Genomic DNA, 26,762 nt, shown 5'->3' with positions numbered 1-26,762 from the left:
GCTCCTAAGTGAAACCTTGTATTGTTTAATCCTGAAGTAAATATTTCCATCCAGTACGTAATGGAAGTTCTTACAGAACCATATTGTAGCAGCATAACTGGGGTCATATCTTAGGGTCCGATCCTGCAAAAATTTATGCACGTTCCTAACTTGTATACTCTGAGTAGTCCCTTTGATTGCAAAGCTAGGCACATGTCTAAATCTTCGCAGGACAGGGGCCTTAGATTCTAATAAATGATGCGGAAGTTATAAAGCAGATTGTTTTTACATGAGCATCTATATTTTTTTAAACTTGGATCACATTAAAGATGCATTACGCTAACGGTATGAAGAATATATTCTGCCGCAGAGTTTTGCCTTTCCAATTCAGTGACATGAATTCCAATAATAAAATACTTTTTCCTTTGCTGGTGGACGCTTCTATAATATGTCAGTGTATTATGCATAAATTCTCCTTCTTTAATTTTACATAATTGTAATTACTTAATATATGTTTCTGTATTAAAGAAAATCAATATAGTGGGTCAGACCTAGAAAAAAAATGAATATGAACAGTTGTAAAGGCTACTGGGGTTTTAAGAGTGTCCTCTAGCAAAAGAGTAACATAGCATTATATATATGAGTGATCATTTCCTTAAAGTTTGGAGGCATTTTATTGCAATACTATACCATAGCTAAGTGGTTCTATCCATAAACAAAGTAGAAAGGACAGATAAGCACAGAAAAAAGACAGCAGCGTAGCTTTACATGATTATAGGGTCATTTTCTGGGTTTTTTTCCCTATCAGTTTAGTGTTTCCAATATCCATCCCACTTTTGGTTGGGATTTTCAAAGGCTTTTAAAAGAATTAGGTGTCCTACTGCTATTGAGTTTCAATGGGACTCGAGCATCTAATTGCCTTAGACAACTTTGAAAATCCCTTCCTTTAAGCTTAGCTTTAATTTTGAACATTTTCCATATAGGAATATATTTGATAGCTGTGGATGAAAACAGAATTTGCTTGTCACTTTTAAATGTCATTTTGCTGAAACATTGGGTATAGAATGTCATCCCACAGCCAATTTTTTTCTTAAAATTTGTTTTCATTTATAATTTTACTTTTCACCAATACATGATCTTAAACTACATCACTCCTTTTGCATTCATTACCTAATTTATTTCAATCTCTCACGGACTGGTTCGTTACAGAAAATTGACATGTGAATGTCTGAATCTTGAAACTGAGGTCACTGACAATGTTCGTAAAGAAATTAATCTCATATTCAGTGCTTCCTTCTCTAGTAATTTTATGTTGTCACTCAATGTGGGAGACTAAGTGCAGGTTGGTAGTTTAGTAATTTAATTTTTTTTTAAATTTAAATTGTATCCTTAAATTCTTTGTGGGTACATTGCAAATATTGTATTCTACTAGATTTAACAGAACAGTAACTGCTTTTAGGTTGCTATCCCATAGTATCTAGGCAAAACAGGATAATGTAAAGGCTGATTCTGTTACAGTCTGGGTTTACTAGATTTATTTGTGTCTCAGTGTTATTTTACCACTGGCTAAGTTTAATTGTAATATTTTTAATTTACTACCACCAGTTTATATAACATGCCTCAGTAGAATGTACAGTTCTATAAATATAGTACTTTAAAATGGACTTTGATTTTAGTTGTGTGATTACATTTACTACTCTTATAAAATGGATACAATGTTTACAACAGCATTCAACTATGACATCAACTATGAGGAGGCTCGGTGAAGACATATTCAAAGGCATAGTAACTAAGGGAAACCAACATGGCTCTTCTGAGCAGTCTGCTGAAAGTAAACCAAAGACAGCAGCTTTCTTTAAGAGTTCCATTTTACCTTTGAGATTTGTATCAACTTTAATTGTACTCAAAACAGTAACACAAGGTAAGTTCTTAAATGTTTTTATTGCATTTAGTAAACAGCCATTGTCTGGGCAAAAATCAAATACACAAAGTCCATCAAATGGATTGTATTATATCTGTGTCTGAAGTACTTTGTAGTTGTAAAGTGAGGAATATGTTCTTGAAGTTTTACTTTATTAAGAAACAAAGTATGCTGCAGCAAACAGAAAGCTTTCTAAAGTTATAATTTGTATTATATTAAGATGTTCAATGTAGATTATGATATAATTTGACATTGTCAAGGTGGATCCACAGGAAAAAGGGAAGGGGAAAATAGACATGTTGGTGATCGTATATTTCACATGTTTAGCTATCCGAAAGGATAAAAATGATACAGGAATAAATGAAGTTTTATTCAAAGTCCAACAATTGAATTTTGTTTTTTGAGTGATGTTATGGTTGCCTAGGTGTTTCAGATAGCTGGGGTTTTTTCATAGCTGAAATAAATAAGCAGCAGTTTTTGCACTGCTTTTTAAGAAGACCGCATGTTTCATGTTCAGGCTAGCAGTGTTTAAGCATCCTGTGGTAGTCATTTGCATGTCCTCTGAGTGCATGGTGAGCTGCATTGTCCTTGTTGCTGACCCATCTGTTAAGTAGGCATGGTAGTAATTTCGTAGGTTACTTCCCTAACTGGAGGACAAATGATAGTGAGATAGAATTGGGGCAGAAGATATGTTCTAAATTGGTGGGTCATTTTTAGCTGGGCTGAAATTGGGGCTGGTACACACCCGTACGCAATGCAGCCCTTATCTTAGCTGTCTCCTATCTTGCTCTACCCCCATCCTCTGTCCACTGCTGCCAAAGGCCAGTCAGAACCATGCTGCCTGAGGCTGGGGCAGGTAAGCATCAGTTCTTCATGTGATCATCCACATATTCCACACAAGTGGCCTTGCATCACAACCCCGATCTGAGGGCATAAAGAGCATAGTGAATCCTTTCCAGTTTCTTGTCTCCCTGGTTGCAAGATGGAACCCTTGGCAATGTCTTCTTCTCTTGCACACTGTGAGAGTTAGCTTAGCTTAGTTTAGATTTTTTTAGTATTAGTGTTAGTGTCATTGTTTTCTTTTGTCTGTTGGCCTATTTAAAACAAGAATATATTGTATTTAGCATAGTCAGTCAGTTAGTTTCTGATAACCTAGCCATACACCGACATACAGGAGTACTAGGATCATGGCAGAAGTTAAATCACCAGGGTTTAAGACCAGTCTTTAATGTGACACTGTGATACCCATCAACGATGGTCACACTCAGTGCTCGATATGTCTTGGGAAAGGACACGTTCTGGAATATAGTTCCTTGTGTTGCTCTTTCTCCAAGCACACCCAGAGAGAGCAAGGGAGGTGAGCCTGAAATTATTCCTGCTGGAGAAGTCGATGGAGGTCTCCTCAGACTCAAGGAGATCTTCAGAGAATCCTCAATGTCAGTGTCAGTCCATCTCTGAGTTCAATGAGCTGTCTCTCGATTTTGATCTCCTGGGTGGCTTCCTTGTAGAGGGCTCCTTCATCTGCTGGTACATTAGCGTTGACATCTTTCATGTGCAGTAGGGAGCACCTCTGCAAAGATGATCCTAGGTCAACTTTTCTGGCGCTTACCAAGAGGCAGAAAAGTCACTATGACTTAAAATGGCCTGTGTCAGTGAAGGGTCATAAGAGCAAGAAGGCCCATTCCAATACCAAGTTCTAAGGCAGGTCACATGATACCATCTAAATCTAAGGGCAGAGCTGCCTATGGTATCTAATATGGTACAGAGCACCTTGATATCCAGTGCCTCTGCACTAACTACATCCTCAGAAGTAGCAGTTTTCCACTTCTTTGTATTGACTAACTCTACGGTACCTGATGCATTGGGCCCGGCTACCTTAGCACCAAAACAACACATAGTACTAAGCATGGTACTCAGTGGGCCCAGTATCCGAGTCAACTCTCCTGGAGAAACTAAGGAAGGTCAGTACATAGCTCCCTGATGTACAGCCACCATGCTTGGCCAGAGAGGTATCTCCTATACCAACATAATCTATATAGAGTTTATACCTGATAGGACTGCCTTTCTCCTAGAAGAGGCAAACCATTTTTTTCTCTTCTACTGCTGAGCACAGTAGAGAATCATCATCCGCTTACCTTTTATCTGCCCCCAGGATAGCTCAGTGAGATCCTGAGACAGATTCCAGGGAAGAATTTCAAGGGAGCTAGGAAGAGGTCAGGATCTCACAGGGGTTACCCACTTAGGTATCCCCCTCTGCACTAATCCATATTAATCCTGACCATACTGGATCACCCCCTTCAGATGTTCAACACTATTTCAGGAAACCTGCCTCCTCCACTGTGTCCACGGCTAGGTCTCCCTTTTGCAACTCTGTTCTCCAACCACAGCTGCTGAAGAGACCAGAGGAGGAGAATGTAAAAACAAAAAAAACATTCTCTAGAGGAACAGCATCAAGTTTGGGCTGAAATTTCCTCCTCTTCCCCCCATGAGACGATGATCCCACCTACACTGGCCTCTGTAGATGTATTCAGGGTTCTCCAAGATTTAATAAAATGCATGACGATATTCCCCTTAAGGTTATGCTAGAGAAACAATACAAGTTGTTGGACATATTACGCTCTGCAACACCAGGGAGGTTAGCCATGGCAGTAATTGGTGTCCTGCTGGAGCCTGTCATTTCCATCTGTCGTTTGCCTGCTTCTGTCTTAGCCTGGTTCTGAGAAGAGACAGAAGACTTCAAGTCCCTGCAAAAGGATTGGAATTTTTTTACTCACATCCTGCACCTGGCTCTCTACTTGTGCAAGCTGTATACGGGAGAGGACAAAGCAGCAAAGTCCTCTGAAATCTGTCCTCACTGAAAAGGAACAAAAACATTTAATCTTTTTGGCTGGAAGGCCTGCTCATTCACAAGTGCACATGAGGATAGCATATTACCGTGCGCTGCTCTCAAGGTATCAGAGTAACAGCCGAGTTAGTCTGTATTCGCAAAAAGAAAAGGAGTACTTGTGGCACCTTAGAGACTAACCAATTTATTTGAGCATAAGCTTTCGTGAGCTACAGCTCACTTCATCGGATGCATACTGTGGAAAGTGTAGAAGATCTTTTTATACACACAAAGCATGAAAAAATACCTCCCCCCACCCCATTCTCCTGCTGTTAATAGCTTATCTAAAGTGATCACTCTCCTTACAATGTGTATGATAATCAAGGTGGGCCATTTCCAGCACAAATCCAGGGTTTAACAAGAACGTCTGAGGAGGGAGAGGAGGGGGTAGGAAAAAACAAGGGGAAATAAGTTACCTTGCATAATGACTTAGCCACTCCCAGTCTCTATTCAAGCCTAAGTTAATTGTATCCAATTTGCAAATGAATTCCAATTCAGCAGTCTCTCGCTGGAGTCTGGATTTGAAGTTTTTTTGTTGTAATATCGCAACTTTCATATATGTAATCACGTGACCAGAGAGATTGAAGTGTTCTCCGACTGGTTTATGAATGTTATAATTCTTGATATCTGATTTGTGTCCATTTATTCTTTTACGTAGAGACTGTCCAGTTTGACCAATGTACATGGCAGAGGGGCATTGCTGGCACATGATGGCATATATCACATTGGTGGATGTGCAGGTGAACAAGCCTCTGATAGTGTGGCTGATGTTATTAGGCCCTGTGATGGTGTCCCCTGAATAGATATGAGGGCACAGTTGGCAACGGCCTTTGTTGCAAGGATAGGTTCCTGGGTTAGTGGTTCTGTTGTGTGGTATGTGGTTGCTGGTGAGTATTTGCTTCAGGTTGGGGGGCTGTCTATAGGCAAGGACTAGCCTGTCTCCCAAGATTTGTGAGAGTGTTGGGTCATCCTTCAGGATAGGTTGTAGATCCTTAATAATGCGTTGGAGGGGTTTTAGTTGGGGGCTGAAGGTGACGGCTAGTGGCGTTCTGTTATTTTCTTTGTTAGGCCTGTCCTGTAGTAGGTGACTTCTGGGTACTCTTCTGGCTCTATCAATCTGTTTCTTCACTTCCACAGGTGGGTATTGTAGTTGTAATAATGCTTGATAGAGATCTTGTAGGTGTTTGTTTCTGTCTGAGGGGTTGGAGCAAATGCAGTTGTATCGCAGAGCATGGCTGTAGACAATGGATCGTGTGGTGTGGTCAGGGTGAAAGCTGGAGGCATGTAGGTAGGAATAGCGGTCTGCAGGTTTCCAGTATAGGGTGGTGTTTATGTGACCATTGTTTATTAGCACTGTAGTGTCCAGGAAGTGGATCTCTTGTGTGGACTGGACCAGGCTGAGGTTGATGGTGGGATGGAAATTGTTGAAATCATGGTGGAATTCCTTAAGGGCTTCTTTTCCATGGGTCCAGATGATGAAGATGTCATCAATATAGCACAAGTAGAGTAGGGGCGTTAGGGGACGAGAGCTGAGGAAGCGTTGTTCTAAATCAGCCATAAAAATGTTGGCATACTGTGGGGCCATGCGGGTACCCATAGCAGTGCCGCTGATTTGAAGGTATACATTGTCCCCAAATGTAAAATAATTATGGGTAAGGACAAAGTCACAAAGTTCAGCCACCAGGTTAGCCGTGACATTATAGGGGATAGTGTTCTTGACAGCTTGTAGTCCATCTTTGTGTGGAATGTTGGTGTAGAGGGCTTCTACATCCATAGTGGCCAGGATGGTGTTATCAGGAAGATCACCGACGGATTGTAGTTTCCTCAGGAAGTCAGTGGTGTCTCGAAGGTAGCTGGGAGTGCTGGTAGCATAGGGCCTGAGGAGGGAGTCTACATAGCCAGACAGTCCTGCTGTCAGGGTGCCAATGCCTGAGATGATAGGGCGCCCAGGATTTCCAGGTTTATGGATCTTGGGTAGTAGATAGAATATCCCAGGTCGGGGTTCCAGGGGTGTGTCTGTGCGGATTTGATCTTGTGCTTTTTCAGGGAGTTTCCTGAGCAAATGCTGTAGTTTCTTTGGATAACTCTCAGTGGGATCAGAGGGTAATGGCTTGTAGAAAGTGGTGTTGGAGAGCTGCTGAGCAGCCTCTTGTTCATATTCCGACCTATTCATGATGACAACAGCACCTCCTTTGTCAGCCTTTTTGATTATGATGTCAGAGTTGTTTCTGAGGCTGTGGATGGCATTGTGTTCTGCACGGCTGAGGTTATGGGGCAAGTGATGCTGCTTTTCCACAATTTCAGCCCGTGCACGTCGGTGGAAGCACTCTATGTAGAAGTCCAGTCTGCTGTCTCGACCTTCAGGAGGAGTCCACCTAGAATCCTTCTTTTTGTAGTGTTGGTAGGGAGGTCTCTGTGGATTAGTATGTTGTTCAGAGGTATGTTGGAAATATTCCTTGAGTCGGAGACGTCGAAAATAGGATTCTAGGTCACCACAGAACTGTATCATGTTCGTGGGGGTCGAGGGGCAGAAGGAGAGGCCCCGAGATAGGACAGCTGCTTCTGCTGGGCTAAGAGTATAGTTGGATAGGTTAACAATATTGCTGGGTGGGTTGAGGGAACCATTGCTGTGGCCCCTTGTGGCATGTAGTAGTTTAGAAAGTTTAGTGTCCTTTTTCTTTTGTAGAGAAGCAAAGTGTAGGAGAGTGGGGTGGAGGGAGGTATTTTTTCATGCTTTGTGTGTATAAAATATCTTCTACACTTTCCACAGTATGCATCCAATGAAGTGAGCTGTAGCTCATGAAAGCTTATGCTCAAATAAATTGGTTAGTCTCTAAGGTGCCACAAGTACTCCTTTTCTTTTTGCTCTCAAGGTAGGATTTCTTAAAATAGGACAAAACTAATTTTGTTGATAGGAGCACCAAGCAGAGCTTAAATCTTATGTCAGAGGGCCAACTGACATCTTGGACAGCACTACAGACTGTTGAACATGTCTGATTGGTGCAAACAGTGGCCTCTGCACTACCCATGAGAATGTTGCCATGGCTTCCCAGTTGTTCAGTATCTCTAGGAAGACAAGGTGACAATTTAGGACTCCCATTTTCAGGGAATCAACTTCTTCAGTAGGCAGACTGATGAAGCCATCCATACTTTAAAAGATTCCAGAACTATCCTGTGCTGCTTGGGATTTTGTGTCCCAACTCATAAAGGGAAGCAGCCATGATACCAAACCTGTTTCAGGCAACACTACTTGACACAAGCCTATGGTCATCCAGCAAGATCTTCTGAGCCACTGAAGAAGAGTCAGAGACTTCACCAGAGGTGACCCTCTTTTGACCTTGGCTGCCTATAGTAAGGGGTTTCAAATGGGCAGCAGGTTTGACACCAATGTCAGTAGTCCGCTTTGACTTCTAGAGGATCTTTTGTGCTCTAGTCTTTCCCCCCCTGCCCCCAAACACCTTTGGCATTACCTCAGTCAGGAGGGTTCTTGAGATTGTGACCAATGGGTATCCCATTCACTTTCAGTCCCTATCAGGCGCTAGTTCCAGGCAGTCAAGACTGGCGGTTAAGACAGATGGTCGAAGTTGGATGCCAGGTCAAGGGCAATGGTAAAACCGGGGTCTAGGGACAGGCCATGGATCAGAGTCCATAGACAAGCCAAATCATTATTGTAGTTGGAGTCCAGATGCAGCCCAAGGATTGAAGTCTGGTTGTGAGTCCAGGGGTCATGAGGTGGATGCGGGGCTGGAGCAGGTTAGTAACAGAGCTGGAGTAAAGCCAGAGTAGGGCATGGACAAGGCTATGGCAAGGTTGGGACAGGAACTGGATCAAGGGCAGGCTGGAAGCTTAGGGAGTCTGCTATGCTGTGAGGCAGCAGGAGGTTTTGTGGCCAGGTCTGTGCAATAATACTACTAACTTGCAGCTCTGGTGGGGTCAGTGAAATACCTGTGCCTGGGGGTCATCTGACCCAAGCCCTGCTCAGGGATAGGCTACTGCAGCATGCTTGAGGACTGAGTCACTGCAGGCTCTGTTGGAGGAATGAGTCATTGCAGCTGAGTTGCTGCAGCATGCCTGGTTTGGCGTCAGGTTTGCCTTTCAGTTCTCTCTCCCATTTCCAATCCCTTTTCAGAGACCCTTCTCATGAGAGACAGCTGAAGCAGGAGGTGGAGTCCCTCTTACAACTTCTATTGCTCCTACATGTGTCCTTGGAGTTCAGGCACCAGGGCTTTTGCTCCCACTTCTTAATCCCAAAGAAGAAAGGGGGCTGGAGACCCCTCCTTGATGTTTGATGTCTCAACACTTCCATCCATTGTTTTAAGTTCAGAATGATAACCCTAGGTTCTTTAATCCCTTCATTAGATCCTGTGGACTGGTTTATGGCTGTTGACCCACAAGATGTCTATTTTCACATCTCCACTGGAAATACCTGAGATACCTGGTAGGAACGTCACACTACTGGTGCAGTCTCAGCTCTTTGGCTTTTGTACAGCTCCAGAGGTTTTCACCCAAGTAACTGTTGGTTGTGGAAACTCACCTAAAAACAAAAGGAATCCATGTATATTGTTACCTTTGATGTCTGGCTAATGTGAGGAAGATCACCACAACAGGTGACCAACCCAGTACAGACAATCCTGAAACTCTTCATCTCGCTAGGTCTCAAGGTCAACAGAGACAAAATCCACACTGATTTCGAAGCAGAAAATAGAGTTATTAGGAATAGTGTTCAGACTCCAAAACAGCTCGAGCTTTCCGCAGAGAAAGTTTCAGGTAATATTGGACCTCCTCAGTCAACTTCAGGCCCACCCAAGAACGTGTCTCAGACTTCTAGGACACGTTGTCATGTGTGTTTATCGCACAATATGAGAGACTTCACCTTTGATCCATGCAAGGATGATGGAGATCAGTGTATCGACCCAGCAGACAGTGCATGTATCTGGCCTAGTGGATGAGGGAAGCAGTGGACCTGATTTTAGTAAGACTTTTGACACAATTCCACATGACATTCTTATAAGCAAACTAGAGAAATGTGGTCTAGCTGTAATTACTGTAAGGTTGGTGCACAACTGATTGAAAGACTATTCAGAGTAGCTATCAATGGTTTGCTATCAAACTGGGAGGACATATCAGTGGAGTTTTGCAGGGATCTCTCCTGGGTCCGGCACTAGTCAGAATTTCCATTAATAACTGGGATAATGAAGTGGAGCTTATAAAATATGTGAATAACACCATGCTGGAAGAGGTGGTAAGCACTTTGGAGCACAGGATTAGAAATTTAAAATTACCTTTAGAAATTGGAGTATTGGTCTGAAATCAACAGTAAAGTCAAATATAAGGAAAAATCAAATGCACAAATACAAAATGGGCATGTTTAGTCTTGTGAAAAGAAGACTGAGTGGGACCTGATAAGTCTGCAGATATGTTAAGGACTGTTATAAAGAAGATGGTAATCAGTTGGTCTCCATGTCCACTGAAAGTAGGGCAAGAAATAATGCACTTAATCTGCAGCAAAGGAGATTTAGGTTGGATACTAATAAAAGCTTTCTAACTATAGGGATAGTTAAGTACTGGACTAAGTTACCAGGGAAATTTGTGGAATCCTCATCACTGGAGGTGTTTAAGATCAGGTTAGACAAACACCTGTCAAGAATGGTCTAGGTCATGACTCAGCATAGGGGGTTAGACTAGATGACCTCTCCAGCACTACATTTCTATGAATCCATGATGATAGCAGACCTGCAAAAAGTCCTCTCCTTGTTAAACTTGTGTACAGACCACTTTAGGTGTGCAGCAGAGTTAGAGTTCCCTTTTCCATACCTCTGCCTGTAAAAATTGTGATAACAGATGCCCCTACTCGGGTAAAGAGCTCTTCTGAATCATTTGACTCTTTGGGTATGATGGTCCACGCGCACACACACACATTTTAGAGCTCAGAGCCATCCACCTGGCATGTAAGCTTTCTGTCTACTCTTTGGGAACACTAGTTCAGGTGCTGACAAACTACACCACAGCAATGCACTATATCAATAGGCAAGGGGAGAAGTAAGGTCATCACTACTGTGTCAGAAGGCCATACATCTATAGGAGTGATGCATTCTACATGTCACACCAATAGTCCTACACCTTCCTGGTCTTCAGAACATCCTGAGAAATCATTTCAGGAGAGCCTTTTAAAAACTACAAGTGGTGTCTCAAACATACATTCGTATAGAACATTTTCTTCAAATGGGGGTTCCCAAATTTAGACCTGCTTACAGCAAACTACTACAAGTATCGGACTTTCTGCTCCAGGAGGTTCACAAGCTCAGCTCTCTAATAGATATCTTCCTCATCCTTTGGACATTGTGTTTGATGTACATGTTTCTATTGTTCCTTATAGCGTCCTGAGGAAACTGAAGCAAAATGTCGGGCACATGAGCATGGTAGCCCCAGCATGGGCATGGCAGTTCTGGTATTCAGATCTTGTAAACCTACCAGCATAGCTATCTTACCCATTCTGCCTGATACAGTCTCTCAAAACAGTGGTCAGCTCCTCTGTCTGATCCAAAATCTTTACACTTGACAGCGTGTATGTGGGCTGGATGACCTCCGCAGAGGTTCAGAACGTTCTACTCTGGAGAAGGGAACCTTCAATCAGACTGACTTATAGAGCAAAATGGAAGAGCTTTTATATCTCAGCACCCAATTTCTCCCTGATAGTACCAATTTAATCAGTACTGGGCTTTTTGCTAGCCCTGAAGCAATCTGGTTTTTCCATCAACATAAGAGTCCATCTGGCAGCAATGTGTGAATTAAACTCCTATTCCCACCGAACAGTAATAAATTTCCTGAAGGGTCTCATTTTTTCTTCCAGTTCAGAAGCCCTCCTCCCTCTTGGAACCTAAGTATAGTATAAGCAGTGTTGATAGGTCCCCCTTTTAAGACCTTAACAGCTTGTTCCCTTTGCCACCTGTCCATGAAAATTCCTTTTCTGGTGGCCCATTTTTTCAGCTAGGAGAGTAGAAGAGATTCATGGCCCTCATGTCTGGTACCCTCTATAAGCGTTTCAGAAGTACGGGGTTACCCTTAGACTTTCCCCTAAATTCCTGCCTAAGGTGGTGTCAGAATTCAGTTTATTTAGTTAGAACAAAATCATCCAGGAGCATACCTAGGCTATTCATGACTTTTGTTTACAAGGTCAGGAGCCAACCTGTATCCACTCAGAGGTTATCCAAGTGGGTTTCTGACTGCACAAGAATTTATGAGTTAGCTAGAAGAGATCTACCTAGCCACAGGAGAGCTTATTCCACTAGAGCTCTGGCAACTTAGGGCACAGCTCCAACGAACACTCGTAGCCAGCAAGAATCCAATCTCGTGGTCATGAGTTGCATGAGTGCTAAGAGTGGAATCTCTGTAGACCACATAGTTTGAAGAACCAATTCCTATAGTTAAGTAACTGTTCTTTCAAACGGCTGCCTCGTTAGCAGGGGGAGCAGCACCTCGCTTGAAAGAGAGCAGGAGGAGGAGCCATTGCCAAAGTCCTTTTCCTCTAACTGGGACGGGGGAAACCAGAGGAGTTGTCAGGCATGTATCATTAGGAGGAAGTATTAAGAGTGGTTGCTACCTTCCTGTAGCTGCTCTGGAGCACCACAATGCCCTCTATGACCAGGAAGAAGAAGCTGCTGCTCATGGAAGGGAGACTCCAGTCCGGGATCAACATAGTCCTCGCAACAGCCAAGGAAAGGATGATCTACCCCTGGCCAGAACACACACCCGAGGTTGTGATAACTGGGCCTACAAATTTACCCTGTTCAACCCACCTTAGTATGGTCCTTAAAGAAAGACTTCAGGAGAAAAATAGGCTATCAGAGGGAGCTTCACCATCATGGCTGCCACCCACACCATTTCCTGGGACCCCAGACCTTCTTTGTCCTAATCCTGAGAGATGTCCTGACCAGACTGGGCCAGAGAGCAGGACCCAGATGACATCACCACTTCTACTGGCTCTAGCTGAATCCCAAACACCATGGGATGTGAGACTTTGTGACCTCCCCATTCCCCATGCATCCTTTTCCTTCCCTACCTTATTTCTTATCTTTCTTATCCGTCTGCTTTTTCGTTCTCTCTACTAAGAGTCTGGTTTAGCCAGCCAAGGTTGTATTCCTTACTACAGCTCTGTAAGCCTTTGACCAGAAAGATGTAGCTAAAAGCAATGCCCTAAACACCCCAATGTTGGTTTAAGTTGGTCTCGGAGTGGCTAATAAGACTGTGTGCTGTGCCTGTGTTTTTGCAACAGTGAGGTTGCAAGTGAGAGTCAACATCAGAGACAGAAGCTGAATTTCAATCTCTGCTGTTCTTTTCTCCCCACTTTTTGCATGTGGCTTCTTTTGTCGTCTTTCGCTATGACAGCAACAACAACCGCTCTAGCCCATCTCAACTAACATACTTTCTTTTCCACAAAAAAGACAGTTATTGCCATCTTTGATACCATCTAAGAGATTGTCAAATGAGGATTTTTCCTCCTAAAAATTCTCTTCAGCTAAAGGGAACAAGGGATGTTATAAAGAAAACCTTATTTAATATTTTACATCTAAAATGCTTTAATTGTTTTTCCTTCCTTTTCTGTATCTTTAATAAAATGTTAAAGGGATTTTTAATGATGTGTTTGCCATGGTACTAAGCAAGTTGAGATCTCTGTACACCAAGCCCCAAAGCTTGTTTAACACTGTTTGTTTAGTGTTGGACAATAACTGGGTTATGTTAACACTTTTGGCCCATATATTCCCTCTACATTAATACACCTTCCTTCCTCCTGCCCTCCCACACGAGGAGACCTGATCCTCCCAGTGTATCCAGTATTGGGGCCAGAGAGAGAGACAGAGCACTTGAATCTGACATGCCCAATTCAGTGGATTTGAACTCCCCTAGGGGGGCATTTATCCCTAGATGGAGGGTATACCATGTTTCTGCTTTTGCCATCCCTTGCAGGTTTTCACCATTGGGCTAAATTAATTTACTGTTAAATTGCTAATTGATTAATTTTATCCTTGTTCTATTCCATCTGTGTGTTGAGGTGGTGTTCATCATTATCTGAGCATCTTGAGAAGATGATTAGTCGATAGAGCTTGAGAGAGTACTACCACCTAATCTTTGACTCCTGATTTTAAATGTGATTTTTTACAAATAAAACCCATTCTTTGTTTTGTAGAATGTTTTCAAATTTTAGAACATCTTCTGTGGAGAATAGAGGGACGGGACTATGTATTTTGGAGAACTGGTAATGCACTATAGAGAATTGCACCTTTTGGCTGCCAGTGTAAATCCATCCCCAATGTCAACTTTTGTTCACCATCTACCCTCTGAGATCTATTGGGTGGCTATTCAGAGGCTTCCATGAAATATGTGAGTGATTTCAGGCCAGTTCCCAGTGGGCAGATAGATGTCCACATCACAAGACTACTACCACTTTTATCATTGGCAGCCTAACCAGGGAGGCTAAGGATTAAATAACTCTGGAGACTGAACTGTGCTTTCGTACTTACAGATGTGGGCTCTCCAGACTAGGTAGGAAGCACATTAGTGTGACATTATGTGGAAGTTTACGCTGTCACTGCTTGTGCTATATTTGTCTTATTAAAACTAAAATTCCTGATAAAAGTGTGTCTTAGGTTGGGTTTTTGAAGTTTTTAAAACAGATATAGGTTCTAATAATTGGGAGAATGTTATTCTAACCAATAGACTAATGTAAAATATATTCTTAAAATGAGAATCACATTAGTTAGAAGTCCTTCCTGATAGTAATAAACAAACAACCCCCAAAATGAAAAATAGCCATTACCAATACTCATTAACCAAGCTAAACAGCTAAAACCCAATACTTACAATGGTAACACTTTAACTTCTCATCATTGCTTTTTACTGTTACTTTATATGCCATGGTTAAGTATGATCTTCAATAATAAAAAGCACGTTCATCAAATTACTGCATAAGAATTTTGATCATCCATTGAAAGTAAAGCACTGATTTTCTTCTATTCATAACGCAAGAGCTTCAGTAAGATTACTTTTTTCTTCTAAAGCAGTGTTTTTCAAAGTTTAGGTCGTGACCCAGTACTGGGTCGCAGCATGTAAGGCACTGGGTTGCTCTGGTCAGGACCGCCGACTGGGATGTTAAAAGTCCGGCAGTGCTGCCCAGCTAAGGTAAGCTAGTGCCTACCTGTTCCGACACCGCATTGTGCCCTGGAAGTGGCCAGCAGCGGGTCCGGCTTCTAGGCGGGGGGCCCCGGGACTCCGCGCATTGTCCCCGCACCGAGCATCAGCTCTGCACTCCGAGCTAGGGTGCCTGTGGGCGAGAGCCGCATGGAGCTGCTTGCGCTCCTCCGCCTAGGAGCCGGATCCGCTGCTGGCCACTGTTCTAAAGTGTTGTAAATCCAGGAGGTGGCACTGTAACTAAACTTTTCGTACCATAGAATGGCTCCATTAAATTTAATTATTTCATCCTGTAACTGAGCAGTGTGTTTTTAATTCCTAAATCAGAATTTGAAATAGGGAGATCTGAAATAAAGAAACTGTGGTTATTTAAGGTACTTGGATGAGTTTATTATTTAACCCTGAGTCTCAAGTCTCTGTATATTTTAATATACTATAGAGTGGTAATCAGCATATAAACTACAAGATTAAACTTCTCCAAACAAATCCTTGTGAAAGTAAATGGGAATGGAGTAGTTGCAGTCTTTGTCTTTATCCAGTATTCTTCTCCTTCATCTCTAAGCACATTAGTAGATGTCTCCCAAATGTAGAGGAACACATAGTCTCAAGTTGGCAGGGTCTGTGATTTATTGATTATACCACGCTTCAAAGGAAAAAACCCTATAATGTATCTACAACCTTAATTTAGTGAGATACATAAACATGTGACTGACTTCAAGCAATTTGAAGTCAATGGACTACTTTATGTGTATTAAGTTACATATGCATAAGTACCATCCTGAATAAGGGCGCTAATAAGTATGAGAGAAGTTCAGGTTGTCCATTTAATTACTGCTGGAATAGAATACAATGTAAGCCAAAAAAAAATCACAATTGTCATTTCCGGACTATTTTTATCTTCAGCGTTCGTGTGTATTTTTAGGAAATTGGTGTAGTATGTCTTATATATTTTATATATCATACATGTAAAATCTGAAGAAAAGTAAATAGATTTGTACATAAGCAGGCTTTAAAGTTATCATAGCCTTGTCCTTCCCTTTCATAGTTTAATTTGTATAAAAAATTTAAGTTGGATCACGAAACTAATTACAATTTGTATTTATTGGCATTTATGTAGCACTTGCTGAGAAACTTTTGTCGGAGGAGAGGAAACAAAGCTGGGGAGATAGACTAACTCAAAATTCAAAACCAGTGCAACATGCTTCTGTGTTTTAAAGCCATAACGCAAACAGTGTTACACTGTTATATTGGAAATAATATGATATTGAGAATAAAATTGAATTTCTGCATTCATCATTCATGCAGTGTAGAAATAAGCATTCCTTGTAACTGTAACCTGGATTATAAAGCTTTGAGTGCAGAAGAGGGTTCACTTCATCTCTTGAGAAAAATACTTTAATCTTTGAGTCATACTTTTTAAAAATGTGGGCTGCCCCCAACTTCCCTGTTCTCTACTTTAAACCAAGGCACAGTAAATCGTCAATTAGAAATACAGGAAATATTAAAATAAAAGTCTAACAATTTAAATCTTAATATCTTGATCCATTTAATCTCTAATTTTATAGCTGTATAAGTAGTAGTTTCAAAGTAGCTATTTCTACTGAGCTTTATAGATCAGTCATTAGAACTGTGATTATAAAGTTATTGTTTGCATTTTTATGTCTCTTTCAGCTGATTATCTGGCTCAGGCATTTGATTCCCTTTGCGTGGACTTGAAGACAGATGAAGGGAAGGCCTTGTTTTTGGAGTACCAATCTGTGCCTGTTATATTAAGTCACTTAAGAATATCCAGTAGAGGTCTGCTTTCCAATGCCATTGATGGTTTACTTCAAATGACAATGGAATCTGGTAAATTTGCTTAGTTTTAAACAATAAAAATATAGTAATATAAAATGAAAAACAAATGCAAATGAAACTTAATTCCCAAGTGAAAAAACAATACATACTTTCTTTCCGATGTAATATGTAGTAGCAAGTAGTACTTGTCTTTTTGTCGTATAAATACAGTAGTTATGCAGCTAGGGAACAGCTTCACGAGTTTGCTGTTTATCTCATTCTTTATGTATAAGTCGATACTTTTGGGATGTTTTTTATTTCTTAAATATATGCAGCATATTGTCAGATCTGTTTTCTGATATCCCTGTTACATTTTGCAGCTCATTCTAAGGTTTTTCCATTGCTTCTGTAGGTGACGGGCACATTTCTAGTTTTTCTGAAGTCAGTCTATGGTAGAACAGACATTGGATGTAAGTCCTTCTGCCATCAGGTGGAGAGATGAAAATAGCCAGGCTCTTGTATGAACTCTCTATAATTTGAGTGAGTAGCTGATGCTGCTCAGTTTTTCCATTTCTAATAAGTAAAAGTGACTTTTCTAGATGGCCAGGTGACATTTTTTTGTTTTGTTTACTGTTACTGGATGACCTAGTGCTTTAAGGGGGGGTGGGGCTCATCCTTACCTGTGCCACTTTTAAACTGCCTCCCCAAGTGATTGATGTTGAGGCTAGGGATCAGGTGATCTCCTGATGCTCAACTAAGAAGCACTGCTTCTCAGGGGATGGAGGCTACTCAGAGGATGAGAAACCTGCAGGAAGACTTCTGCGGGAGACCGAGGGTTAGAGAGGACCTGGGGAAGAGGCCTTCTGTGCCAGGCACATGTGGGACAAGGGCAGAACCTTTAAGTGGAAGAGGCTTTAGGAAGCACCAGACAGCAGGACCTGGGTTTTGGAAAAGAACTATTGAACAAGTGGCTAAGGCAATGTAGAGTTGGAGAAAGGCTGGTTTTAATTTAAATTGACATTGAGCTGTGATATTATTTTAATAAAACAGACCCCAAGAAAGGGTGTTACTCAACAAACGAGAGCTTATGTGCAGTTATTGGTTGGTTCAGTAAGGGGAAACTGAGGCAGAGGATGGGTCAGATGCTGTATTGGGGGATCCCTGGTACATAAACCTGTTTGGTTTTTAAAAATTTCTGGGTTTTTGGACCAAGAGGGGAATGCCGCTGTGTTAGAAATATTGAAGATAGTCAGCTGGGCATTCTTACATACTTAACTATTTTGGTTCCTCCAAGAACTTAAATTTCAAACCAAACTCCCCATTGTATCTTTGTGCTGGTGGAAAAGGGACTGTTCGCTCTGCGTTAAAAAAGATACTCTTATAAATATTACTGGTGGAAGGCTGAAGAGCATCAAATAGCCTAATGAGATGAATGTCACATGTTTGCCTGATTTTAACTCTGCCCCTCTCTCTTCAACCCACCCACCCTTCTTCACGCACCCCTATGCTGCTAGTGTTGCAGTGTTATTTCTGAAGCTACGGTGTTTGCTGCACCAGTATAGCTTGCAACTAACGTTGATTCAGCAGACCTCGACATTGCTCGTAAAGAAAGACCACAAGCTCCATTCAGTGACAAAGGCTTGGCCAGGTTTATTGTCATCAAAGCACGGTACTAGTGCCCCTCATACCAAGCTACAGGTTCACTAACATATGTATGTCTGTGACAAGGTATCGGCTCAATCAACATAATATTGTCTGCTAGGCCAATACAAAACTGCCCCTCCTATGACTTTTTTCCTTTTATACATTGGTACAAACAAGTTGTTATTACACTCCACATGTTGTTAGCTACCATCCTTGTGCCTTGTACCTGATAGTTTGAAATCCTCATCCATTATCCTGTCATTCTCTCCTTATCTCACGAGGGATCTGTGTCTTCCTGTACCATCCTCTTAGGAATGTACTTACTTGATTAGCTGATACCTAGCCTTGCTATTCTGACAAGGCCTACTTTGGCTCACAGCCTTGGTCCATACTTTTAACCATGCCTAGGGCTCCAGCAAGGCCTACACCCTTTACTAAATTATTTTCCCCAACACTAATAGTTGTAGATGTTCGTTGAAGTAGTTGTTGTTATGTCGGGAGAGGATAGTTGGTTAAGGAGTTGTATTCAGAAAAGTGGTTAAAGATTATGACAGCTGGTAGTGTTTGTGGGGGAAGAGTTAAGGTTCTTCTCTGAGTGATTGCACATGACCATTCCAGTTCAGGTGTGTATATGCTCTGTGCACCAGAGCCGGAGATTTTCCCCTTAATGATACCTGTCATGGCAGTACGGGCACCCTCTGCTGTCTCGTGCTGTTGCATGATGGTATAAAGGACGGAGCCATCCTCAGCCTCCCTCAATTGCTTCTTACTGCTTGTGCCCGGTAGTCCGAGCATGTTGCTTTGTTCTGCAGGTGTTTCCCTTTCAGAAAATTCGTGTTTTCTTGTATGTAGTTAGTGTACTTGTCTATAGTTAGAATTTTGGAGTAAGTTTCATTTGTTATTTTACTTAATTTTTATTTAGAGTGTTGGTTTCTACCTATTCTGAGAAAAGGATCTAGAGGTTATAGTGGATCACAAATTGAATCAGAGTCAACAATGTGATGCAGTTGGAAAAAAGGACAATATCAATCTGGGGTATATTAACACAAATGTAAGATGCAGGAGGTAACTGTCTCACTCTACTCAGCACTGGTGAGGCCTGAGCTGGAGTGCTGTGCCCAATTCTGGTCACCACCCTTTAGGACAGATATGAACAAATTGGAGAGTCCAGAGGAGAGCAACAAAAGTGGTAAAAGGTTTAGAAAACTGACCAATGAGGAAAGGTTTAAAAAACTGGGCATGTTTAGTCTTGAGAAAAGAAAACTGGGGGGAACTGATAAGTCTTCGTATATGTTAAGGGCTGTTATAAAGAGGAGAGAGATTAATTGTTTTCCATGTCCACTGAAGGTAGGACAAGTAGTAACAGGGGCTTAATCTGCAGCAAGGGAGATTTAGGGTAGATATGAGGAAAAACTTTCTAACTATAAGGGTAGTTAAGCTCTGGAATGGGCTTCAAAGGGAGTGCCCGTCATTGGAGATTTTTAAGAACAGGTTAGACAAAACTCCTGTCAGCGATGTTCTAGGTTTACTTGGTCCTGCCTCAGAGCGGACGGCTGTATTTGAGGACTTCATGAGGTCCCTTCCAGTCCTATAGTTGTATGATTCTGTCCTATCTGGGGCTTGAAGTCCCTGCAGAATTGACAGTGGTCCCCAACTTTAGGACCTACCATGCTATATGTAAGACACATCCTGTACTAATTGAGCTTCAGACTTCATCTGGCTTACCTACCAGTAAGGTCCAATCCTTGGTGCCTTGCCTGGTGCTATCCAGATGTAAACTCAGTATGTTGTCCCTGGTATCAGTGTCTCCAGAGGCATGGCACCTTTCCATGATACCACACCTCCCTGGCCATCTGGCTCTTCTTTGGTGCCTGATGTAGGTTCCTATGGCCCTCGTTCCCAGAATAGAAGGCAGCATTCACCTTCATCTTGAAGATTCCACTCCTGGTATCCAAAAGAGCTCCTGCGGTGGTCCAGGGACACACATCCTTGGGCTGATAGAGAGTGGGGTCCTACCAATGGCCGTATTGAAACAACTGGGGTTCCTCCCCAACACCAGATCCTTCCCAGTTCCTCTATCCTCCAGATCCCCAAGCAGATGTCAGGATAGTTCACATGAGGAATTTCAAGGTTACCCGTGGTACCAATGCCTGTAGCAAGCAGGAACATTACATACCACAATTTCTATCTGGGGAGGTACAGAAAGCTCCTGTTCAACCTTCTTTGCACACCTCCTCCTCATTACCTGATTGATGAGGTTAGGGTGTCTCGGGAGTTGTCCTCTCTTCAGGATGACTACCAGGCCTACCAAGAGCTCCTTCTCAGGGCTGTGAACATTTCTACACTCATCCCTTGCCAGGTTCTCTGGTTGACTCGACAGTAAATGAAAGAGCATGTCAGGGATGGCCATCGTCTACCCTGAAGGATAAAGACGCAAAAAGACTCAACCTTTTGGTAAGATATATTCTATCGCTAGCCTGCAATTTCACATATCTGATCAGCAAGCCTTGCTGGCCAGATATGATTTCTCTCTGTAGGGCAGTGTTCTCAAGTTCGTCGACAAGTTACCAGAGGTTACCAGAAAAGCATTCTGGGCCATCTTGGAAGAGGGCAAACTCGTGGGTAGGACCTCTCTCTCTCTTCCCCCCCACCCCAGCCCCCCAAGATGCATTAGATGAGGAAGATTCAGCAACCAGAGCTGCAGTAATGTGCAGATGTTCATGGGTCAAGACTCGGGTCTTCCATGGGAGGTCCAGCAGACTATTCAGGATTTCCCCTGGGAAGGTTCAACCCTCTTCTCTCAGCAGACTGATGAAAACTTTCACAGTCTCAAAAGACTTGAAGGCTAGATTGAAAACATTGGGATTTTACACTCTATTCCCAAAACAGAAACAATTCTGCCCTCAGTCGTACCAATGATACTTGCATTTCATGCTTAGGCAGTCTGACCACTCTAGAAAAAAAGGGGGGAAACCGCTAACAAAGTTTGCTGGGTCCACCCTTTAAATGGTGGCTACCTGCTCTCAACTCCATCGATTCAAGAAAGTAGCATTTTTGGTAGCCATTACCTCTGCAAGAAAGAGAAGCAGAATTATGAGTGTTGGTAGCTCATGCTCCCTACACAATCTTTTATAAGGACAAAGTACTTGCATCCGCGTCAAATTTTTTTGACTAAAGTAGTGTTGGAATTCCACCTCAATCAAGTGATATACTTAACTTTTTTCCTAAGCCCCATTCTCATAAGGAAAAAGAGACTTCATACTGTGGATGTTAGAAGAGCAGTAACTTTTTATTTGAACAGAACTAGATTGTTTAGGTCATCCTCCCAGCTGTTCATGGCAATTGCAGACAGGGTATAAGGCCTTCTTGTCTTGACTCAGAGAATCTGATCCTGGATTTCCTCCTAAATGTATCTGTGCTATGAAATTGCTAATGTAACCCCTATGGGTAAAGTAGTAGGGCACACTACAAGGTCTTGAGCAGCTTCCTTAAGCTTCTGCCTTAAGTACCTATAACAGGTATTTGTAGAGCAGCAATTTGGTTTTCGGTACATACTTTTACAACTTATGCTATACCTCAGCATTCCAGAGATGATGCCAAGTTCAGATGAGTAGTCCTTCAGTCACTCTTCAGGTAGATTAGAAAATCCACCTTGTCATAAATATAAAGGGAGGGTAAACCCCTTTAAAATCCCTCCTGGCCAGAGGAAAAATCCTCTCACCTGTAAAGGGTTAAGAAGCTAAAGGTAACCTCGCTGGCACCTGACCAAAATGACCAATGAGGAGACAAGATACTTTCAAAAACTGGGAGGAGGGAGAGAAACAAAGGGTCTGTGTGTCTGTTGGTATGCTGCTTTTGCCGGGGATAGAACAGGAATGGAGTCTTAGAACTTTTAGTAAGTAATCTAGCTAGGTATGCATTAGATTATGATTTCTTTAAATGGCTGAGAAAAGAACTGTGCTGAATAGAATGACTGACTATTTCTGTCTGTGTGTCTTTTTTGTAACTTAAGGTTTTGCCTAGAGGGATTCTCTATACTTTGAATCTAATTACCTTGTAAGGTATCTACCATCCTGATTTTACAGGGGTGATTCCTTTACCTCTATTTACTTCTATTTCTATTAAAAGTCTTCTTGTAAAATAACTGAATGCTTTTTCATTGTTCTCAGGTCCAAGGGTTTGGGTCTGTGGTCACCTATGCAAATTGGTGAGGATTTTTACCAAACCTTTCCCAGGAAGTGGGGTGCAAGGGTTGGGAGGATTTTGGGGGGAAAGACGTGTCCAAACTACGTTTCCCAGTAAACCCAGTTAGAGTTTGGTGGTGGCAGCGGATATTGCAAGGACAAAAGATAAAATTAATTTGTACCTTGGGGAAGTTTTAACCTAAGCTGGTAAAAGTAAGCTTAGGAGGTTTTCATGCAGGTCCCCACATCTGTACCCTAGAGTTCAGAGTGGGGGAGGAACCTTGACACACCTCCAGACTGCTTGTGAGTCACTTGAAGTGGAATGGACATGTGCAATCACTCAGAGAAGAAAAAACAGTTACTGACCTTCGAGATGTTGCAGTTGTCCATTTCACGACCTGCTCGCCTTCCCCTTTATAGAAGAATGATCCTGGTATTTTCTCATAGAGGCTGCCCTAATTCTTCAAAAGGGACCTCATCAAAGACTTCTTCCAGAAGTACTTCCCCTGCTTTACCCCCATTGATGGATGCAGGAGTTCATTGTTGCCAGAGCCGCCTTTTGGGAGGCTAAGGGCTTCTGAGCTTTCTCGGCTTCAAAAGCATAAGAAGTCAGTATCAGGTTCGTGAGAGTCTCAAAAAAGACATTCCTCCTCAGAAAGCTCCTCCATTACCAACCGTAAAGTGTGCTCTTCAGCTTACTGTTCTCAGATACTAGCTCATGCTGTGTCTCTTGACCTTGAGCTGCTGACTGGTGTCCTTTCAGGGGCCATCGAGACCAGCTCTTGCTCCAGCAGAGACATTGGGTCAGTCTTCTCTGACCTTGGTGGAACAACCATGTTTCTCTTTACTGACACACTAGAAGCTTATGCTGCAGCAGAGACCTTTTGTATCTCTCAATAACACGATTTGTCGCCTCTTGTTCAGGGCAAGGACTCTCATTTGGTACCACTGTGGGTACTACGTGTCTTAGCTGTGGTTCATTTCACAGTGGCTCCACCACTGTCCAACCCTATACCGCAGTTGACCTCTGCACCAGTGCTGATGCTAATTTGTTGTACGGTACTAGCAGTCAGGAAGTCATCCATGCTTCCTTTGATACTTCGAACCCAGAACTGATCCAGATCCCAGTCTCCAAAGACAACCCCCAGTACCACACTGCTGTGGGCTTCAGACTACTCCAGGTCTTTCTTGGAGTCTAAAGATGGCTTGCTGATTACATGTTACAGACACAATGGGGCACGCTCTAGATCATGCTTTCAGTTCCGCAAGTGATCTCAGATGGGGCAGAGCACAGAACTGGGAGACTTGGACCTGGCATTTCTGGGGTCCAGTACCATTCTGACCCCTCAGTGGTCATATTTGATGCCATGAGGGACACGTCTAGCTTCCAGGTCACCTTCTCCGCCCCCTTGTAAAGCCACAAAAGCCAGGAGGGAAGTCTCTCCGACTGATACCAAGAGTCAGGTGATTGGGGTGGGGGTGGTACTGACCGACCTTGAAGATCGGCATCACTAAGGCTACCCCAGCAGTTGGTGGAACAGCACCCTGTCTCAGTACTGCAGGAACAGCCTTGGAAAGTCTCTCCAGTGCCCCCTCTTAATGCTTTGTCCTCATCCCTGGATGAGGCCCTGCTACTGGAGATGTCATCCCTGGTACTGGATGATTTCAAGGTATACCAAAAGCTCCTTAGATGTATGGCAGCTTCTCTTGAAAAGCAAGTTAAGCTTGTGGAAGAGAGCAGCCGTAAGGTTATTGACATTCTCCAACTAGCTACAATAGGAAAGATAGCTTTGTTGATGGACATGGGTATCATGCAGCCTATTAAGACTCCGTGGCAGACCCTCTCATCCATTCCACCAGTGGCCAAACTCATTGAATAGAAACACCAAGTTCTGTCTGGGGGAGGGTTGAACATTTTTATACATGTCCCATGATATGGTCAGAGGTAGGGGCTCTGTGAAAGAGAGAGGTCTCCAGGGACAGTCTAAAGCCACATCCAAAGGAAAACACGTAAAGAAACTGTATCTGTTTGGGGGGAAGAGTTTTTTCACACCAGGGTTACAACTTCACATAGCTAACTATCAGGTCTTACTGTCTAGATACAACTGTGTCAACTGGTGGTCAATCTCTTAGTGTACAGACAAACTTCTGGGGAGCTCTAGAGAGCAGTTCTGAGCCTTGGTTATAGACCACTAGTTGGTTGCTTGTTCAGCGCTGCAGACATCACTGGGTGTGGCAGATTTGGCATGTCCTATGTTTTTGTCAAAGATGGTTTCTGATTTTATTTATATATGACTTTTCTTGAATCCTGAGATTTTGATATTTTTCAAGAATATAAGGCTTGAAGAATTTAAGTATAAACATACCTGGTCTCTGTAAACAGATAAATATAAAGTTAAATTTTTTAGCATATAAACTTTGATAGTTTTTGCACATTTTTCTACTTTAGGTCTCAATGTTGCAAATAGTTGCATATATGCTTCACTTCACCTGTGTGAGTAGCCTCATTAGAGTCAATGAAATGTCTCGTGTAACTATTTGCAGGATGGGAACATAAAAGTTCAAATGGAGATATTCAGTCTGAAAGAATAAACTGTCAAGTTTGTAAATACCGTTAGAAACAATCACCAGTGTGTGGTGGTTTTTTAAGTTTATTTTTATTCTCATATTAGGCAGAACTTTTAAGATAAATAATTAGCAGAATTTTTAGAATTATTCTCCTTCATACCTTATAACACAATAAAAGAATGTCATGCAATTCTGCAATTGAACAAATCATACTCTAAAAGGAGGCCAATATATTTGCTGTGATTATTTTACTGAAAGCCATTCTGGATCGTTTATATGGTTTTGAATGGCATCTATGCATTCTTATAATTACATTTAGAGATACATTTGCAATGTGATGTGGCAGCATAAAACACCAGTTGAGTTTTGGGTTGAATATGTAAAGACAAAAAGAAAAGGAGTACTTGTGGCACCTTAGAGACTAACCAATTTATTTGAGCATGAGCTTTCGTGAGCTAAGTGAGCTGTAGCTCATGAAAGCTCATGCTCAGATAAATTGGTTAGTCTCTAAGGTGCCACAAGTACTCCTTTTCTTTTTGCGAATACAGACTAACACGGCTGTTCCTCTGAAATATGTAAAGACATTTTGTCATAGAACTTGGGGAGGTTATAGGTCCTTTCTGTATGATTGTGGTTTGATTGCATTTGAAATACTGTGTTCCATTCTGGGCAGCTTATTACCTGTAAGGTATTGACACATTTGGAGGGAGTGAAGAAAAGAGCAACAAAAATGGATGGAGATTATAAAGATGGATTTACATCGAAGAATTAAAAAAGATAAACATATATACTTTGCGTATGCAGTGTTGTTGTTGCTGTGTCAGTCCCAGGATATTAGAGAGACTAGTTGGGTGATATAACATCTTTTATTGGACCAACTTCTTTTGGTCAGAAAGACTAGCTTTTGAGCTACATTGAGAAAGAGCTCTGTGTAGCTTGAAAGCTTGTTTGTCTCATCAACAGAAGTTGGTCCAGTAAAAAAAATTACCTCGCCCACCTTGTCTGTCTAATATACCTTGCTTAGACGTCTATTTAGGGCATAACAGTCTACAAACATTGCAAATAAACACGCAGAAACATTTATTATGCTCATTATATTCTGACATAATTACAAGTAATAGGATGAAAATTAGAAAAGAGAAAAATTTAAGCCTTACCTGCTCTGTGGTGGTAGCTGTACTGCACTGTCTGCACTAGAGGTTTACACAAATAGTTTAGACTCTTACGTTGGCGTTGACCATCTTGCTGAAAATTAAAATCATGTTAGACACTGAGTGTGAGAACCCTTATGCAAGAGGTTGTAAACAAGTCTCCAACTGACCTTATTATAGAAAACTTCTTAAAAAATGCAAATAAAGAGAAGTAAGTATCAATACTGTGCTTTGTTTAAATATTATGCTTTCACATTTTAAAATAGCTTAAACTATAATTTCTAGGTGATTTTTTTTTTTCACGTCATAGTGGTTGCTTACAATGGCAGCTTCAGAAAAGGAAATTCTAAGTAGCTTGTCCAGATATTTCACTCAAAACATCCTCTTGCTTTATGAGTTGTCAAATGGCTGAACTTAACTAAATGGGTTTAGTTTTCCTTTAAGCGATAAACATGACAAGCAAATCTTTT

General features: G+C 41.9%; 1 protein-coding gene across 7 annotated transcripts in view; it reads left to right on the top strand.

The window, feature by feature from the left end:
- CCDC138 (coiled-coil domain containing 138) overlaps positions 1 to 26,762 on the top strand; it is a 73,985-nt gene that overhangs the window by 30,514 nt on the left and 16,709 nt on the right. For 6 of the 7 annotated variants that reach the window (XM_048856554.2, XM_048856534.2, XM_048856504.2 and 3 more), the window contains 2 exons: positions 1,708 to 1,900; positions 16,641 to 16,817. In XM_048856554.2, coding sequence (XP_048712511.2) covers positions 1,708 to 1,900; positions 16,641 to 16,817 — 370 coding nt within the window. The remainder of the gene's footprint in view (positions 1 to 1,707; positions 1,901 to 16,640; positions 16,818 to 26,762) is intronic. The other variant, XM_048856565.2, reaches the window with a different exon arrangement.

This window comes from Caretta caretta, chromosome 1 (assembly GCF_965140235.1).
Source record: "Caretta caretta isolate rCarCar2 chromosome 1, rCarCar1.hap1, whole genome shotgun sequence".
Classification (NCBI taxonomy): domain Eukaryota; kingdom Metazoa; phylum Chordata; order Testudines; family Cheloniidae; genus Caretta; species Caretta caretta.
Note: the sequence above shows the minus strand (reverse complement) of the source record. Positions and strands in the feature narration are given on the sequence as shown.